At 38.4% G+C, this 19,256-nt stretch overlaps 2 protein-coding genes across 2 annotated transcripts; both read right to left on the reverse strand.

The window, feature by feature from the left end:
- Positions 1-2,414: 2,414 nt before the first annotated feature.
- On the reverse strand, positions 2,415-12,197 carry LOC119490836 (twinfilin-2). The gene is made up of 9 exons (XM_037774336.1): positions 11,806-12,197; positions 8,172-8,350; positions 6,232-6,327; positions 6,015-6,119; positions 5,876-5,890; positions 5,540-5,665; positions 5,262-5,412; positions 4,097-4,218; positions 2,415-3,283 (listed from the first exon to the last, which is right to left on the reverse strand). The coding sequence occupies exons 1-9, from the start codon at positions 11,900-11,902 to the stop codon at positions 3,116-3,118; spliced, it is 1,059 nt and encodes a 352-aa protein (XP_037630264.1). The 5' UTR covers positions 11,903-12,197; the 3' UTR covers positions 2,415-3,115.
- Positions 12,198-13,510: 1,313 nt separating this feature from the next.
- wdr82 (WD repeat domain 82) lies at positions 13,511-19,147 on the reverse strand. Its single transcript, XM_037774349.1, has 9 exons — positions 18,756-19,147; positions 16,985-17,082; positions 15,989-16,055; positions 15,797-15,896; positions 15,551-15,667; positions 15,316-15,471; positions 15,100-15,169; positions 14,605-14,747; positions 13,511-13,722 (listed from the first exon to the last, which is right to left on the reverse strand). The coding sequence occupies exons 1-9, from the start codon at positions 18,914-18,916 to the stop codon at positions 13,693-13,695; spliced, it is 942 nt and encodes a 313-aa protein (XP_037630277.1). The 5' UTR covers positions 18,917-19,147; the 3' UTR covers positions 13,511-13,692.
- Positions 19,148-19,256: the final 109 nt, after the last annotated feature.

Here is a 19,256-nt window from a genome sequence, read left to right on the forward strand (position 1 = left end):
TCCGGGTTTGAGGACTCATTCCTGTTGCGAAGAATTCAATATTGCTAGCTATAATGTTATTATCGTAACAAAGTCAGCTAGTCAGATAACAATATTTTTTTTAGCGTTGGTTAGCAGTTATGTTATTGTGTTAGGTGATTGTGTACATATTTTCTCAGAAATCTAACATTATCATTAATGTCCATGGATGACTTCTTCTCACCCCATTCATACCACATCCTATATGATTCTCACATTAACAGTAAAAACAAGTTAAAAAAAACACAGAGGGTTATTTTGTGTTGTCAGAATATTACATTAAATTACATCAAAACAACTTCTTTTGATTTCGCCCCACCAGTAAAACGATTGCGTCGCTATTCAAAGATTAGCAAGGCCACTAGCATCCAAGAGAAACCAGCTCTATCTAGAGATCAGAGGGGAATAATGGGCCGTCTTACCCTGGTCTACCCTACTTTTGTTTATTACCTGCAAAACTAATGACATCCCTATCATCCTGTACTGTTTCCTGTTGTACATGTGTAAAAAATGTAACATGCTAAACTAAGATTGTTAAAAGTATTATACGTGTCATTGTCATTGTGAGCGTTGTCTCACAGAGCTGCTATCAGGCTGCAGACTATAAGTCTTGTTTCAGTAATGACTGAGTATTACCATTACCAATAAGTAATTCAGCAGTGTGTACGCGAATGTGTCCTAAGAGAGAGCAGCCACTCTCCTGTGTGTGCACATCGTTAGTGTCAGTGTAAACAGCGACCTTGTTCCTCGCTGGCTTTGCAAAGGCAATAAGTTTATAGTATTTACACAGACTGATCTGACTGCAGAGATGACCTCCAGAGCAACTTGAAACGAGTGGTTCTGCATTAATAGAGCTATTACCAGTGATCTTGTCACCAAGTCTTGAGCTCGCACACTTTAATAGGCTACTCTATCAAAAAGTGAGCACAACTACAAGCCAAGTATACGTCTCTGTAGCCTATAAGACAAGAATACTTAATTATACTTTTCTTAAGTATATCTCGATCATAAGATTAAGTACAAGTAGGCCATATGCCAAGTATACTTAGACTTTTATGTATACTTGTCAGTATAATTCAATTCAATTCAATTCAATTAAAATTATTTTTGTATAGCGTCAAATCACAACAGAAGTTATTTTAAGATGCTTTATATATAGAGCAGGTCTTAGACCGTACACCATAGTTTAGAGACCCAATAAGATCCACCAAGCGCGCTGTGGCCAGGAAAAGCTCCCCGATTACTGGGAAGAAACCTGGAGCAGAACCGGGTTCTGGGTGGGCGGCCATCTGCCGAGACCGGCTGGGGGGGATAGAGAGAGAGAGAGAGAAAGAGAGAGAGAGAGAGAGAGAGAGAGAGAGAGAGAGGGAAGCAGCCACAATAATAGCCTAGCAGCTGTAATAACTAATACAAGTAGGACTGATAACACAAAACCAATAGTAGTGGATGTGAAAGAGTGATAATACAACTATCGGAATTGATGTCATTGGGTCGTCCTCAGACGGGCTTTCAAGCGGAGCTTCCAGCTGTCTCAGTCCTCCATACATCTGGCTAGCTCGCCAGCACTGTCCAGCATCTCTCCTCAGTACGTCCATGTGTGTTGGTGTGGGACGTCCCTGTGATCGATGCCCGTGCGTTGGTTCCCGCAGCATCAGCATGCTTGCTGGGAGTTCTTGATGTCTTTGGCGTTGACCGAGATCTGTCATTCTCCAGGCTGCCACTTTGTCACTAAGTGTTGGTAATCCCTCATTAGCCTTGGTAGTCCCTCGTACAGACGTAGTTAATTTATGATGGTAGCAGTTGGTGTCAAGCAGGCACCGGACGCGGTAGCAGATGCAGCCACAATACCGGAGACATCCGGATCCAGGTGAAACCCCGCTCCAAGTGTGCCCCTGCTCCAGGTATAACCTCGCTCCAGGAGGTAAGCCAAGCATACTTAGATTTTCTGTATACTTGTCAGTATAAGCCAAGTATACTTAGATTTTCATGTATACTTGTCAGTATAAACCAAGTATACCTAGATGTTCTGTATAATTTTCAGTAAGAGCCAAGTATACTTATGTATACTTTTTTTTAAGTATATCTCTAATAAGTACATAAAAAGTAAATTTTAAGTATACTCTCTTATTTTAAGTTTAAAAGAATTATAGTAATAGCCAACTTGAGTAAACTTATTTTTGGTCAGGGTTTGTCGTTTGATGACGTAGCCATGACTGCACATGTACTTGTACTGTACTCTCAGATGACACTGCACTGGCCAGATCTCCTGCTGAATTGATTTTCATGCAGTTAAATCAACACAGTGGCGTCTTTCAAACACTGCAACTGCACTGCCGTGACAAGAGGCTTTTGTCGTCTGGATGTACTGAATGTTGGTCTCATTTAAAACCTCGATCTAATTATCCCTTGTTTATTTCAACATTACAGGCCACAAACAAATCCAAACCATGTTGGATATTTACAGACATGTGACAGGAAGTATTAACATGCATGAAACGATGCACGCTTAATAAAAATACGCAAATCTGTACCATGAATATTTATAACACCACAGTATAAACAAAATTTATTTGGAACTTCCTTTCATAGTGTTTTACAAACAGTGTTGATACAAAACTTTTATTGAAAGCCAGACATGAGGACTGAAACGTCTGACTAAACATTTACAATTCATTACAAGTCTATTATATTGTAAACTGCAGATGTATTTTTATAAGCATGGAAAAAAAACAGATGATCTTCACAATAACAAGGCCATCTGTCAGGATCTCAGCCTGACTCTTTTTTTTTTTTTTTTTAATGGAGGAAGTTATCAATAAACATGAGTGATTTGTGTTATGTTTTTTAGATATGTTATATATAAATGTCCTTATATTTATTTGCATGTAAGACCTGATTTGTCTGTTGGAGAGGCAGATAATTTATCAGCATATTTTCCATCAAAAACATATTAGTTATATTACACAAGTGTTTAAACAGCCGAGGAAATCCATCACTATGCTCGTTCCTCTGAGCCTGACGAGGTGTTAGTGGGTCTGGGGAAATGTGTGGGGGCTGGAACGGCAGACTGGACTATATGAGAGACATATGTCCGCCTCTAGCTGTCCTGTCTGGTCTCTCCTGTCCCCTTAATGAGGCGCTTGTGTCCCCTTTTCCCTGCTGGGCCGCGGGGCTTAGCGAAGGCCTGTTTGTGAGCGTGCTGCTTGGGATGGACCTCGTCATACAGAAAGTCCTCCGTCAGTTCATCTCCATTTTCAATCTCCAACTGGACATAGATGCAACAAATTGAAATAAGCACAATAAGCAAACGTAGTACTCAGAATGTAGGCTGAACCATAGACCATGTATATAAACAGGGCTGAACATAAATAACATTTGTTAGTAAGCTTGAGGTTGCGCGTACAACAAACAGGATTTTAGAAACGTTCAGGTCATGAGTTCAGATTCCCCCCATGCAACCCTCCATATTTATTCAATTATTTTGATTTTTCATTCTTTATTAGAGCTGCAACGATTAATCAATTAATCGATTATTTGTCAACTATCAAATTAATCACCAACTACTAATTTTCCAAGAAAAAAAAAAGTAAAAAATTTCTGATTCCAGCTTCTTAAACATGAATATTTTCTGGTTTCTTTACTCCTCTATGACAGTAAACTGAATATTTTTGAGTTGTGGACAAAACAAGTCATTTGAGGATGTCGTCTTGGGCTTTGGGAAACACTGATTGACATTTTTCTCAATTTTCTGACATTTTATAGACCAAACAACTAATCGATTAATCGAGAAAATAATCGTTAGTTGCAGCCCTATACTTTATATATTAACAGCTCAGTTAGATTTTCTGTAAATTCTGTCTTCCGACATGTCAAAGCCTCTCTGCACGGCTACGAAAACACTGGTTGTCCTCTATTTGCTTATCTCTGTAGGTCTAAAAGTACTCAAATGTAAATATATAGAGTCTAAAAACACAGAAATCAGCCTCTCAAATACCCAAAACAAACAAAGAGGACTGGTAGCTACAGCCCTGTATGAAACAGTGTTGTGTAGTTTTCTATCCCTCTATCCATCCGTCACCTTTTTAGCAACTTCCAAGTGGTAATCTTTCTCCACGTCCTCCAGTAGTCGACTCTTGCAGCTGGAATACAACATCCGCTCCTTAATGCTACAGCTGTATCCTGGCATGGAGTATACGAACACTGCAGACAGGGGAGGAGAAAAAGACCATTTATAAGAATTAGAATTTTATGTTGATGTAGATCAGTGATTTGAAACCTGGGAAAAAAAGATTAATCTGGACGGTGATTAGATAATTAAAAAATATATTTCTGTTACATAAAAATGTGTTTTCCTTCCTTGTTTCTAAATTTAGTTTTTTTTCTTGTGAAATACTGAATACTTTCGCCTCTTCAGACCTATACAAATTCCTCAAAACAAATAAAAACAATGAGAGAAGGAAAATCAATATTTGGTTGAACTGCTCACAGACCGTCTACACAACAAGGCCATTTACTGTGATGAAAAGTCACCAGTAACTATTGCCAGTGGTGGAATATACTCATACTTTCCTTGATAATTAAAATGTTCTGCCACTTTATACTTCTACTCCACTACATCTCAAATGGAAATATTGAACTTTTTACTCCACTACATTTATCTGACAGCTTTAGTTACTTTGCTGATTCAGATTATTAATACAACATATAAATCAACTAATAAAGGTTGACATATTATTATAGATTAAAGTACCCAGCAGTATATGATGTAATTAAAACCAGCTCTACCTTCACCAGCTGCCACATTAAAATGATGAACACATTAATGCATCAACAATTATAATCTAGTGACAAAATACTATTCTGAAATTCTGCATAATGAGTGCATTTACTTTTGGTACTTTAAGTTTATTTTGATGCCAATAATTTTGTATTTTTACTTGAGTAAGATTTAGAATGAAAGAGTTTTACTTGAAACAGAGTATTTTTGCACTGTGGTATTTTAATTAAGTAAAAGATATCTGCGTACTTCTTCCACCTCTGACTATTGCTTAATTTTAAGTAGCCAAACCGGTTTGGAACCAATAATATATAGATGATATGGTATGCATTACTACTACTGCTGCTCTCTCTCAGCATCTGGCCTCCAGGTGTACGGATGTAAACCTCCTTGTGCGAGCTTGTACATCTTGTACAGATGTGTGAACAGAGGAGGATTATGAGTGTACAGGGAGTCAGTGACATACCGACAGATTCCAAGTAGTCTCCTTCGTGGGAGTGTTTGTAAAGGAAGAAGTGGTATCTGGGAGTGTCTTTGGGAACTCTGCGGGGCAATTCACGAGTTTCTGTCGGGTTGGAGTGGACCAGCTCTATGATCTCCTTCACTACATCCAACCTCTGGAACACAGTAATATGCACAGTATATCAAAGTAAGAAGTATATCAACACTGACACCAAACTGCTTCTGATGGTGTGTTTTCTTTAAGACTGGAGAGTAAGCTTATATACTCTTATATCAACTCACCAGTTGTATGTAGTTGATGCGTTTTTGGGACAGTTGCTGCAGGGCTCTTTTGGCTGTCTCCTGCAGGGGGAAAGCGAGGCCCTGAAGCGTCTGGTGCTTGCTCTCCACGCTGATCTCTGTCTTCACCTGCAGAGGGCAGCAAGTACAAACACTTGACTGTCTTGACTGTCTAGTCAAGCCTCAAAAGGAAGATCCACAAAGTGTTTTATGGGATAATATAGCTTTACATTTTCAATACTGTAGTACAAAATGCATTTTCATAAAATTTTTCCCAATTCAACTTAAATCTGAATTCATATCCAATATAAACATACGGTAAATAATGCATCAACATACCTGTTTAACCAGGCCCTGAAAAGGAAATCACAACAAAAAGTTACATTTCAAATAAAGGACGTTATATAACAGACACAAGCCGACCTTGGTTGGCACAAGCAACGATGACAACACTTCTGAGGGCAGGTTGACCTCTCACCTCTGTGATTTTGATCCTCTGGAGCTCCTGCTCGGCTAACGTCAGCGGGGCAGGACCTGAGCAGGATGACACATGACGCTGGTAGCCCAGCAAACAGATGTCCTCCTAGTGTTGCAAGCAAAACAAGAGGCCCTTTAACAGGCAGCGCAGGACAAACACCTCTAAAACACAACAATCTGTCACACAATAGATTCAAATGAATTTAAATATTTCTGACCTCAGCTGTGCCAAACACCTCATACTTCACATGGCCACCGCCAAACTCTTTCTTCAGTGTGGCACGGGTGGCAGCATACAACATCTTTTGTTTAACCTGCAGCCAACAGAGGGGAAAATAAATATATATGTACTGTTTGTATATAATGCTGCTGTCAGGCGGAGTTGCTACATTACTTATAGAAGAAGTATTCATCTCTTTTACTGAAGTAATGTGAAGTATTAACATCAAAATATACTTTAAGTACCAGAAGTAAAAGTACTCATTAAGCAGAATGTCCCATTTCCATTTCCATTACTGAATTATAGCTAGTGATGCATTCATGTGTACAGCACTTTAATGTTGCAGTTGGTAAATGTGGGACTAATTTCAACTTCATATACTGCCGTGTAGCTTGATCTATGATAATACACCATAATTTGTAGGCTATTTGATTTATATTTTGACCTATAATCGAAATCTTCTGTAGAAGTATAAAGTAAAGTACTGAAGTACAAGTATCTTAGGTAACACTTCATTTTACAGGTCCGCAAATTTCATGGTAATTAGGTGATAATTAGCAAGTAACCTGTTTGAAATTTCTTTGAAATTACTGCCAAATTATCACCTAATTACCATGAAATTTGCAGACCTGTAAAATGAAGTGTTACCGTACCTTAAAGTTCAGCACCTGAGTAAATGTACTTAGTTAGATTTTTTTTAATTGATTATATGTATATGTGTTTTTGCATGTGTGTATATGTGTATGTATGTATATATGTATACAGTATATATAGGTATATATAAATAGATTTTGTTTAATTTTATTGTTTTTAATTTGATTTTTTTACTTGTGTATATTCTTTTTACTTATTTAACTATTTTTTGTATATAATGTGTTTTTCCTGTATCTATACTGGCTTCTTTTATATTAATATTAGGTTTGTTAAGTTTCTTTGTACCGAGAATGTTATTGTTGGGGACGTTTGTGAATGTTTGTTCTGTTGTTTCTCATGAACAAAAAACAATAAATATGATATTGAAAAAAAAAAACGTACTTAGTTACATTCCACCACTTGTAAACACCCTGAAAACCGAACCGATAAGTTTAATCGGTTATGGTCACTGAGCTACACACAAGACTGGTTTTAAAGGGGCACACCACCGCCTTTATCCCGTAACCCTGATGGTGTCATCAGAGTCATCTTAGATGGTGCTACAAGTATTTGAAAGCTGTGTTACAAATTGGGGGTGTCGGGCTTGAAAGACGCAGGCACTCACCGGTGCAGATGGCGTCTTATGAAAGATGCTACTGAGTTGCATTATGGGAATTGTAGGAACCAGCAGTCTTGGCGTGTGAATCAGGTTTCTTCTTATGAGATTGTGGATGTGGTCCTTATACTCATTTAACATCTAACCTACTCCTATAATTTAGACTTTTAACTTTTTGACTATTGTGATTATTATGTACTCGTATGATTCACACCCAGATTTTTAGACAATATTAACCTACCTTTATAGTAACTACTTTCATAATATTATTAAATATGGCCCATGTTAAATAAACAAATAAACCAATGCCAAATACAATGTTCTCATAATATTCTACTGTAGGATACATATCCATACTTTGACATTTATATTTCCTACTGTACGATTAACATACTATTACTGCTTACAACAGGAAGATCCCAGTAGGGTTGTGTTTACAATTAGACTCATTGACCTTCATTAGTATGGTTCCTGGGAGGTGCTGCTGGAGCAGTTCGGTGGTTTCTCCCTGGGCTACGTTTATTCACATGTGTTAGTGATGCTGTTTGCCTGTATGAATGTTGTCTGAGGACCAACACGTCATTAATAAAGTGAGTACAAGCGATGGACAGTGTGCAGGATTCTTTGGTTCTTCCAAAACAAATCCTCCAGTATGTGGTAACTAACGAAGAGTATGTGGTACAACATACCGGAGACTGGTCGGGAGACCACGATATGAAGATCCACTCGTAGCCCTGTGCATTCTGGGAGTCGAGGCGGTATAGGATGTAGCAGGGCTCCTGGTCGTCCAGGAGAGGAAGCATGAAGTGATCATAATCCTGTTCCCAGTTCTTCTCCGGCTCTCTGAAGGCCCCGAGCACCAGCTGCTCTGAAAATCAGACCACTACTCATCACATACCTCACCCACCCCTATATATGTAGCATGGCCTTTGCAGATCACATTGACACATATAGTACAAGTTAGACAACAGGCATAGTCTACAGTCACAGACAATATTGATTTGCATGTAGGAGGAGTACTGCACAACCTATTTGATGTTAAAAATGTGACATCAGGCAAACTTTTAAATGTTATTTTTATTCAAAATTGTTACTATTATTTTATTCTTAGATTTTAGCTTTACTTTTATCGTTTTCTTTTACTTTTTTAAACTCGAATGAGCTCCATATTTTCACTGAAGTACAATGACGTTTTACATTATAGAGGAATGTGTATGATACTTGAACGTGCACATGACACTTTCAGGTAGTCATTTGAGTCATGATCTCTACTGAGTCTCCACATTTTAAGTACAGTATTTATATTTCTAAGCACAGTATAAACAACTTTAGTATATATTTATGTCGCGGCATTCAAACACAAATACAAACTTCCAACCTGGTCCACATTGTCAAAAAAAAGAGAGAAGCAAACAGGGTAATAATTTATTTGGATAGTCTGCCTAAAAATAGTTGATAGTTGATTGAGATTCAACATTCAACAGATTATCTATAGAGTAAATGTGACAATTCATAACTGCATATTCTCAGAATAATTTAGTTGAACTTGAAATACTCACTCAACATATGCTCTACAGGTTGATAAACTATTTGTAGGCATACAATCCAAATAAAGTGTGTCGTATTTTGGTCGACTAGAGATGCAACTAACAATTATTTTCATTATTGATTAAACTGACAATTATCTTCTCCATTAATAGATTAATGACTCGGTCAAGAAAGTATAAGAAAGTAGTGAAAATGATGAAAAGTGACACCTTCAAATATTTTTGTTTTGTCCGACCAACAGTCCAAATTTGCAGCATTCAATTTAAGAAAAGCAGCAAATCTTCACCTTTGAGAAGCTAAAACCTGAAAAAGTTTGGAATTTTTGGTGGATTATGAAAATATTTTTTCACCGACTAACTGATTGACTAACTATTTCAGCTCTATTGTCAACCACCAACACGGTCTCATGGGTCACCACCTCATGTGTAAACTAATAAAGACGGTCTGAGGTCTCATGTTGTTGCTCCACATGCCATGGTGAAAGACGGCAAAGACTAACCTCTAACTGATTTCTGACTGACTTGACAGGATGATTTTAAATCTCTCAGTGGAGTTGACAAAACCGAACAACGTAATCACAACAGCCTGGAAATCACAAAAACACAGCTAAAGCCTGATGTCCTTGTGGGGTGCAGGGGGATTTCCCGACGGTCTCTCGGGGCTTGTTGCTATTCTGAGCCAGAACACATTCCTGCTCTGCACACACATACTTTCCATTAGCCATTCTCTCTTAGTCTTTATATGTTAGTATTAGACTGTATGTAGAAACCTCACTTTAAGTATCTCTTTTCCTTCAAGTTTAAAACAAAGAAATAATATCATAAGCTATCAGGGGACAGTTTGATGACAGAGGAAACCACAGCCAGCGGTGATGAAATCCACCAGAATGATCTTGTTTCTCTTTTGACATTGGAGCGAACAGGAGTGTCACCGGGCAGCAGCAGCAGCGAGCGACCATGTCACGTCACATGTCGCTCAAAATAGCCGAGTGACGCCCGGAAAAAGATCACGATCAGTGCTTCAGTAAGGAAGTAAAACAGGCCTGAGTGACACTCTCTGTCTCTGTAGCACCGCAGCTCATCTCTGTTGACATCAGTACTTCAAATATGAGAGCAAATATTTGATACGAGGCACAGTCCACAAAGATAGCCCCCAGAATGCATCTGTCACGGATCAGATTACAGCGTCAGATACCAAAACAAGATATAGACACCTCACCGACATATCAGTCCACATCCATAATCTGCTACCTAGAGACCCATTGCCTCACTGAACCACTTCTCACATCAGCTGACACACTGGAAACTGTTATCACACAGCTGTCGCAATAAAGTCTGGAGCAACTTTGTTTTTTGTTTATGACCCTTTAATACGAAGGAAGCCACGTCTACTTGTGACGCAAGTCTTACTCACAGGAAAACAATCTGAGAATTGAAAATTATTCTTCAATTAAGCCACAATTTGTGCCTCATATATTGCCATTACACTCGAGTCACAGAGCCAAGCGCCTGAAAAAATAGATACCCAGCAACACTTGCTGTCATTCTGAAGGTATTTATCTTCTAGCTACCCGGATGAACACATATTCGGTTTGCTGCAGGATAAGAACGCTTTTTAACCCAAACAAATATGGTAGTCGGAAATACCATACATACATATATGTAATACCATACAAAATTATAAAACTTGTACAATCAGTTATTAGTCTATACTGATGTTACATTGTATTATTCTGTATTTTTTTAATACAAAATAATGTGTTTTTCTGTGTGTCGCACAAAACAAGCAAGGAGAGATGTCATTTCCAGCTACATACATGAGGAAATATAGTCGCAACTTGAGAAGCGGGTTAAAAATCTTTTTGGATCGTGCAGCAAACAGAATATACTAAGAGTTAAACAACTTTCTGATCATCGGTTCTTTATTTTTCCACAAAAACGGATAGCTCTGTTACTCAAATGTAATGGTAATACTTTGGGGATAAATTGGAGTGATTTGCTGAAGAAGCAAAACTAAATATTACGCAAGTATTTCACAAGAAAAAAAAAAGAAGCAAAGATTAGAAAAGATACTTTAAAATAAACATCATTTTGTAGGCCTATTTTAATATTTCCTACCCCGATTATCATCGTGTGACCACTTAGATTAACCTCATGACCCCTGAAGAGGGTCTCGACCCCCAGGTTGTAAACCAAAGGTCTAAAGGTTAAGAACAAAGAGTTGGCAGCTCATGAGAAAACGTGACTGTGGTCTGAAAACATTTTGAGCCACTGGAGGCCATTACAGCCATGTTTTAGGTATAGATTATATTATAAAGTAGTGGTCTCCAACCTGGGGGTTGGGACCCCTCAAAGGGTCCCAAGAAAAGAAAACTATTCATATATAATACTCCTGAACACTGAATACTTTCACCTCTAAAAATCTGTCAAATTAAACAGTCTAAAAAGGAAAACCTGCTGTTTGTTAAACTGTTCACAACTCGTGTCCACACAAAGACTATAATGTGTGATCAGTGGTCACTAGTAGACATTTTAAGGGGTCACAATCCAAACATTTTGGGAACCACTGCCATAGAGAATTCATCCTTGCATAAAGAACTTGTTTTCCCAGATGACAGTGATTTGTAATGTGACCATACATCTCTGGACAGCTGCCCAACAGATCGTGTAAGATGTTTTTAAGTAACATTTAAGAACTTTAACTATGATACATAATGAATGATTTACGTGTATTACATCCCGCTGAGGGCTGCCTCATCGTCCTGGGGTCACTCACCGTCTTGGATGCGCACCTTGATGAGGCGCACTGCTCCTCCTCTCGCCCTGGCCAGGAACTCCCTCAGCTCCGGCGTCACCACTAGTGCGAGAAACATGGCGGGTCAGCAGTCTCTTTCCTCCCGCCGAGCACTGTAGCGTTGAGAGACAGAAGAAGCAACAGGCAGGAACTGGAGCTCCACGGTATTCAGTCCAGTCAAGAGACACTGAAGTCCAACCAGAGGAGGTTGTTGAAGAAGAGAAGTCCTTTACTTCAGATGATGAAGCCGAGTACAGGTTCTGACTGCTGAAGAAGAGGATCGCTGAGTGTGTCTGGACTCGTCGAGAGAGTGCGACAGTGTGAGAAGGGACATCGCTCAAGTAACTAGGACAGTATCATGTGTACACAGACTGGCAACCCGATCACCTCTCTACCAAATTTAGCTCCCAATGAGTGACGGTCCAGCCCCGGGAACTGGACTGTGACACCCCCACCACACACCAGGACCTGGAGGACTCTGACCTGCAAACCTAATTACTGTACCAACTTCTGAGCCAAGAACAAGTCAGATGTAGAGTCCTGTGATAGTACTTGTAAGATCTGTGAGACAGTCACAACACTGCACTGTTGTTTTACTATTAACACCAATTCTCTGCTGTTTATGAATGACATCCCAATGATTTGGGCTGAAACAAAAACAGAAAAAAAAGCAGCGGTTACATCCAATTTAAAAAGGATCATATTGTTTTGGAAAGTTTACTCAACCTATTCAAATTTGTCAATCTCAGTTTACGCCACACATGACAACCGTGATGGTCAACAGGTTGAGTAAGATGTTTTTGCGGTCACCACAAATCACCTGGACATGATGACAACACTTTCCCAATCACTGATCCACAAATAAAACTGATATTTAGGGTTCCTTAGAACTCGTGCTTTAAAGCTGCAGTCGGTAACTGTGAGCAAATGTGGTTAAAAGTTATTCTTATGAAACTGTCACTATATTCTGACGGTAGACAGATAATCTGAAAAAAAAATCATGTTTTCCTCTGTGTCCTCATAATGGTATTAGCAAAATGTCACCATGCCTGAAGGGAAACAACCAAACAGAGCCGAGTAAAATGAGCGTTTGTGACCCGACTGCCACGTTGAAAACAGTCGAGCCAAACCAAGCACTGCCCGGGTCACAAACTTTCTCATTTTACAGTTAAAAAAGTACACTAAAAGATGTTTCTGAAAACATTTGAGGTGAGAAATACACATTACACTAACAGAGTTTTGATTCATATTTAATCAGCGCTGCATAGTTTGACCGTTTGATCAGAGTTCACGAGTTTTAAAAGCAGTGATTGACAGCTGCCCAGAGGCTCTAGATATAAATGTAAAAAGTCATATGAACTAGATCAAAAACTGTTAACATTTAATTACCTATAATAATAATTTGTACTTCTTAAACTTATTTCCTTTTAATATATAAACATTACATTAACAAGTTATATAAAAATGTGATTAATATAGAAAAGATGCTATATAAAGTTCACTATACAATCTTGAGGTTTTTTAAACTGACTTTCTAAACTGATAAAAATGAATCAGGGCAAAAATATAACACGTTTCAGTAAGTTTGGATGGATTCATTCATAAAAACATTCATTTAAAAAAAAAAATCAGAGGTTGAATCAGATAATACACACACACACCACAATAATAATACATTGACAAAATCAACATCTTACAAAAGAAATGATTTAATGTTAAATAGAAATATAAAAAAAGAATAGACAAATGATCTATTTCTGCAAACTACGTATTTACAATTTGTGAAATTTACATCGAGCTGGCTGGGCTGACCCCTGCTGCTCGCTTTGACTCTGGCCTTCAGCAGAATCCTTCGCCTCGTCATCGTCATCAGTCGTCGATGGTCGGGAGCCAGAACGCCTGAAAGATGAGAAAAAGCATTAGCAATGTTTCATCACATTGGAACCAATCTGTGATTGCTGGTGTTTTTGTGTGTGCTTCATAAAGGTGAAGTTGCAGTCTGTATATCCAATTTACTTTCACGTCTTGCTTCCCATTTTTCTGTCTGCTGACACTGAACTGAACAACATGACTCGCTCACAGTCACTCACACGTACGGTTGTGTGTTGTAAAAGTGTAATAATGTGACTAAGAAGATGATTATTAAAGCTATGGTTGGTAATCTTCTTCAAAATTGTTTTTTTTTGTTATATTAGTTGAAATTCTTATTACATCCAGACTGCATTCTGGGTATCATCAGGTATCTGTGGCTGTCACAGAACTGTAATAACCCGTCCAATCATTTCATTCAGGCCGAACGTAATGACTGGACGTGCTACCTACCTGTCCACCTGCTCGCACTCTGGTCGTGCACTCATTGCGCGTCACCGGAGTCTTATACAAGCTGCAAGCTTGACAGCTGTGAGTACTAAAAGTAGTTATGTTCGTTGTTTACATTCATAATGATAATTGTGGGGGAGTGGCTTTGGAAGGAGGCCTCAAGGGCCGGACTGTCAGTGTACTTTTGGAGCTAGTGCTGCTAGCTACAATCATTGGAATAGAGTTGTCAACACTGGGCTGGGTTTTCCGGTTGGATCATTTTCTTAAATCGAGTGCACTCTTGTTAGTTTCTCAACATTACCAACCTTAACTTTAAGTCCATGAAATGCTCAGTTTAGTGACATGAGCATTAACATGTTATTGGTACTTAAGTCCCACAAAACAACTTAGAGGACATGTTAAACTACCTAATGCAGCTTCAAAAGATAATGCTAACTGTCCACGGCACCACCCCCCACTCACCATGTTGGAGCAGGCACTTGCAAACGTCATGAACTTGGGGTTGAACTGCAGGCAGGTAATCGGTCCGGTGTGCTTCCCGTCTAATAAAGCCACCTTCATGCCGCTCTCTGCATTCCACACGTGGATCTTTCCGTCCTCAGAGCCTGAAATACACGGACAAATAAACAAAAACAAATATTTGATGAAGACATGATTATATGACGGTTATATGATGATTAAGCTAAATGCCTTTATTTGTCAAAAGAATGGTGTTTGTGAGGCATTTCATAGAGTGAGCATAGCATCGTTTTGTTTTAATATGCAAAATGTTCTGCAGCATCACTAAGGTTTAAGAATTGTTTTTTGTACTTCAGGCTATTCCTATCATTTGTTTGTCTATGTGTGGTTTTAGTAGAATAAAAAAAAAATCAACTGACTTGGGGATTTTTAATGATTGAGATAAAGCGCTTTGCATGAAACAGTATATGAATCCATTTCCAACGCTGAGGAACTTACCGATCATAACAAACTGAGAATCTGGAGTGAATGATCCCTCCAGTGTTACACCTTTACTGTTGTTGTAGCCCTGTGGGTGATTGAACAACAGCATTCATGAGCAAGTATTTTCCACACATTAGTACTGCAACAGTGAACAATTAGTTGGGAAGTTTTCACATCTTCATTATCCTCTCTGTTTTCACACATTGTGCGTGTCTATGAGTTGTCTCTTACCCCAAAGGAATGTAGCACAGCACCCTTAAAAGCATCTAAGACGCGAAGGGCTCCGCCGTTAGTAGAAAGAAGAATGAGTTTTCCGTCATTGCTAAACTTGAGTCCCGTCCACTCGCACGTCCGGTCGTACTGAAGCTTGAAGGTTGCAAAAGGACCCTGTTGACAAGAGGCATCGTTAGTATTATGCTCCTATTAAATTAAAGCTATTTAATTTTACTGTTGCTATTAAACTCACCTTGTCAAACGACCGCAGATCATAAAGTTTAACCATCTCCGAATTTATTCCTGCAGCAAAAATGAGACCCTCTGGATCAAAGGAGCACACCGGCTTCCCCTGCAGATGCATCAAACCCTAAAATTGACAGATGACAAAGAGAAGGTCAACATCAGCTTGCTAAATCCCCGTTTTATAATTTCACATTACTGATTAGTGCAACACCAGTGGATGCTCACCAAATTACAAAACAAAAAGGACACTCACCTGGCAGTTAGGTGATCGCAAATCCCACAGTCTGATAGTTTTATCTAATGAGCCAGAAATAAATGTGTCGTCCACAGGAGACATGGAGAGAGACGTCACTCTGGTTACACACAAAAAAAGAGAAAAGTGTGAGAATGCAACACTTAACATCAAATCAAGGTACAGAGAGACCAGCATCAATACAGCATTCACCTTTTGTTATGCCCAGGAAAGTAGCGGATGTATTTGTTGTCGTGAAGGGACAGGTACCGGATAGTATCTGTAAGAAAAATAACACTATTACTACGTCATACATCAAACAAGGCAAGAAACAAGCTGGCATCCAAACATGAAGCTGATGACGGGCAGGTCTGATGAGTTGACTCGACCGTGGGCAAGGCAGTCACTTGTACAGTTAGCTCCTGTATGGGGCAGAATCACAGACCCTCAAACTGTACAAACAACTACCTCAGACCAAAGTGAGAGAGTAGTGTGTCCCACGCCGATCCAGCAGCGGTTCATAGGGGTCCTGTATACATCAACCACAGTCCAAGTAATAAAACAAACTGTACCCTACAGCTTGTACTGTAGACTGAACTAATATGTCAAGACAAGAATGTTAAGATAATGTTTATAATTTAGATAATCCTAAACATTGTGATTTAATTTAAATGGTGTCTTCTCCTGCATTACAATGAAGGGACTCACTTCTCTGGATGTATATGACAGCTCTAGCTGAGTGAAATGCACAACAAATATCTCTACTAGTTTGACCCTATATTCCCATTATTAATGACTTTTCCCATTATTAATAACTACATATATCACATTATCATTATAGTCTAGGGCTGCAACTAAGGATTATTTTCATTGTCGATTAAAAGTTTGGTAAATAAAATGTCAGAAAATGGCGAGAAATGTCGATCAGTGTTTCCCAAAGCCTCAAATGTCTTGTTTTGTCCACAACTAAAAGATATTCAGTTTACTTTCACAGAGGAGTAGAAAACAGAAAATATTCACATTTAAGTGAATTGTGACTTTTTTCTCTTAAATAATTACTCAAAGCTCTATTACAGTCCAAAAACATTGTGATATTTGATTCTTATATGAATTCTTCATTCTGCGATGCATCAACAATATCACACTGGACACAACCTGAATCTTATTCATGCTACGCTACCAAACAAAAGTATTTGTGCGTCAACATACCATCGATTTTGTTGGAGCTGTAGACCACAGTGTTTGCAGCATGTGTGTACCTGATCAGATCCACTCCATACTTTTTGCTGTAGAGGGTCCTCTTGGGTCTGTCATAAATCAGAGAAAGAGAGAATTAACATTTCAATTACTAAAAGATATCAATCCATGCTGACAAATAATCTTGTCTTTTTTATAATTATTCCTGTTTATTACCATTTCACAAAAATACCAAACACATCAAAGTTACAGCCTCAATGTACAGATACTTTTCCTAAGTTTTAAATCTGTATATTCTGAATACTGACAGATTTTTTTGGGCCGTTGATCAGCAATTTTAAGACATTGCTTCGAGTCCATTTAATGGTGAGTGTTTGTTAATTTAACCTGTAAATCAGATAAACACTGAGATTACTGCATGCTGCAACTAGCATTTATGTTAATTATTGGTTACTTTGTGTAATGCATTGATTAATTATTAGAACTATAACATGACAGAAAACAATGAAACATATGTGTCAAAATTTCAAATTGATTGTTTTGCCCACCCAAAAAGCCCAAAAAATAATTAATTTACAATTATATAAAAGAGAAAAGCAGCAAATGTTCAGACTTGAGAAGCTGGAACCAGCAAATGTTTGACATGTCTGCTATAAAATAAATGACTAATGAATTACCAAAATATCAAAATCATTGGCGATTCAGTGTCTGTGCATCAACTCATCGTTTCAGGACTATTTATGTTAGCTATCTACTCAAAAGTAATGATGGATCAATTATTGGTTACTTTGTGTAATGCACTGATTTATTATTTTAACTATAAAATGATAGAAAACGATGAAGAATATCTGTCAATTTCAAATTGATTGTTTTGCCCACCCAAAAAGCCTAAAGGTATTTAATTTACAATTATATAAAAGAGAAAAGCAGCAAATGTTTGACATTTTTTTGCTATAAAATAAATGACTTAAGACGACTAGTGAATTACCAAAAATATCAAAATGGTTGGCAATTCAGTGTCTGTGCATCAACTCATCGTTTCAGGACTATTTATATCAGCCATCTACTCAACAGTATTGATGGATGAATAGATATTGAGGAGTAATCAGCCCTGTTTCCACCACTGCATAACATCACTGTGACCTAACAATTAACGTAAGATAAGATAAGATATTCTTATATTAGTCCCGCAGTGGGTAAATTTGCAGTGTACAGGGATAATGCAAAAAACAAGATGCATCAGCTAACACAGTAAAAAAGAGCAAAGTCACAAAGTGTAACAAAATATGAACCATTTAAATAGAAGGAAGTATAAAAATAGGATCAGTATATACAGTAATGACAATAAACAGACTATTAACAAAATTGCACAAGTGGAAAATAATATTGCACACTGAGAATGAATGAATGAATGAATGAATGAAATGAATGAATGAATGAATGAATGAAATTCCACCTGAAAATAATGTCAGGTTATTGTGAGTGTTTGGTGTGTAAGTGTAAATAGTCTACTGGGAAAACGTGCTAGCCTGATTAATTAAACTCAAGCAATTTCAACAGATTATGGTGTATTTCTAATAGGATGGCTGCCTATCATATGACTTCCTCCTAGACAATGATTAATGTTGTTAAACTATAACATGCTTCATCTCATGACGTCACACCGCTGCTGATGGTTATCAGAGGAGCGTTAGCAGGCCTCGCTAGCTTAGCATAGCTTAGCTTAGCATGTAGCTCCGTGATAAACAACAACAGAGCTAGATGAGGATAACCCCGCTCTTACTTCCCCTCCTGGCAGTCGTACAACACGAGGGAGTCGTCGTCGCTGCTGGAGATAATGGTTTCTCCGTTGGAGCTGAAGTCGAAGCAGTTGATTTTGTCTGAGTTTTCTCTGAACACCTTCGCGACCCTGAAGCTCCGCAGCACATTGTCCGTCAGCTTCATGGTGAAGACGGCCTGTGAGGGTCTGGAGAGGGCCCTCCTCTACTGGCAGATCCGATAACACGGGTTATTATATTTATACTGTATATAGGAACTGCAATGGCGCTAACGGTGCTCTTTATAAAGCAGTATAGTTCAAAAGCAGCGATGAAAGCCCGCCTGAGGTACTCTGATCCCCGGGAGTGAGGAGGAGGAGGAGCTAGCACCGCCTTCCACACCGCGGTGACGCGCATTTCATCATCTGATACGCGCATTGGTCGGAAATCACGCTATGTTGTAGTTATCGCGATAGTTTAATGTATTTTCCTTTTATTTATTTTTTATTACTTTATTTTCCCCCTTT

Source organism: Sebastes umbrosus, chromosome 1 (genome assembly GCF_015220745.1).
Source record: "Sebastes umbrosus isolate fSebUmb1 chromosome 1, fSebUmb1.pri, whole genome shotgun sequence".
Taxonomy (NCBI): domain Eukaryota; kingdom Metazoa; phylum Chordata; class Actinopteri; order Perciformes; family Sebastidae; genus Sebastes; species Sebastes umbrosus.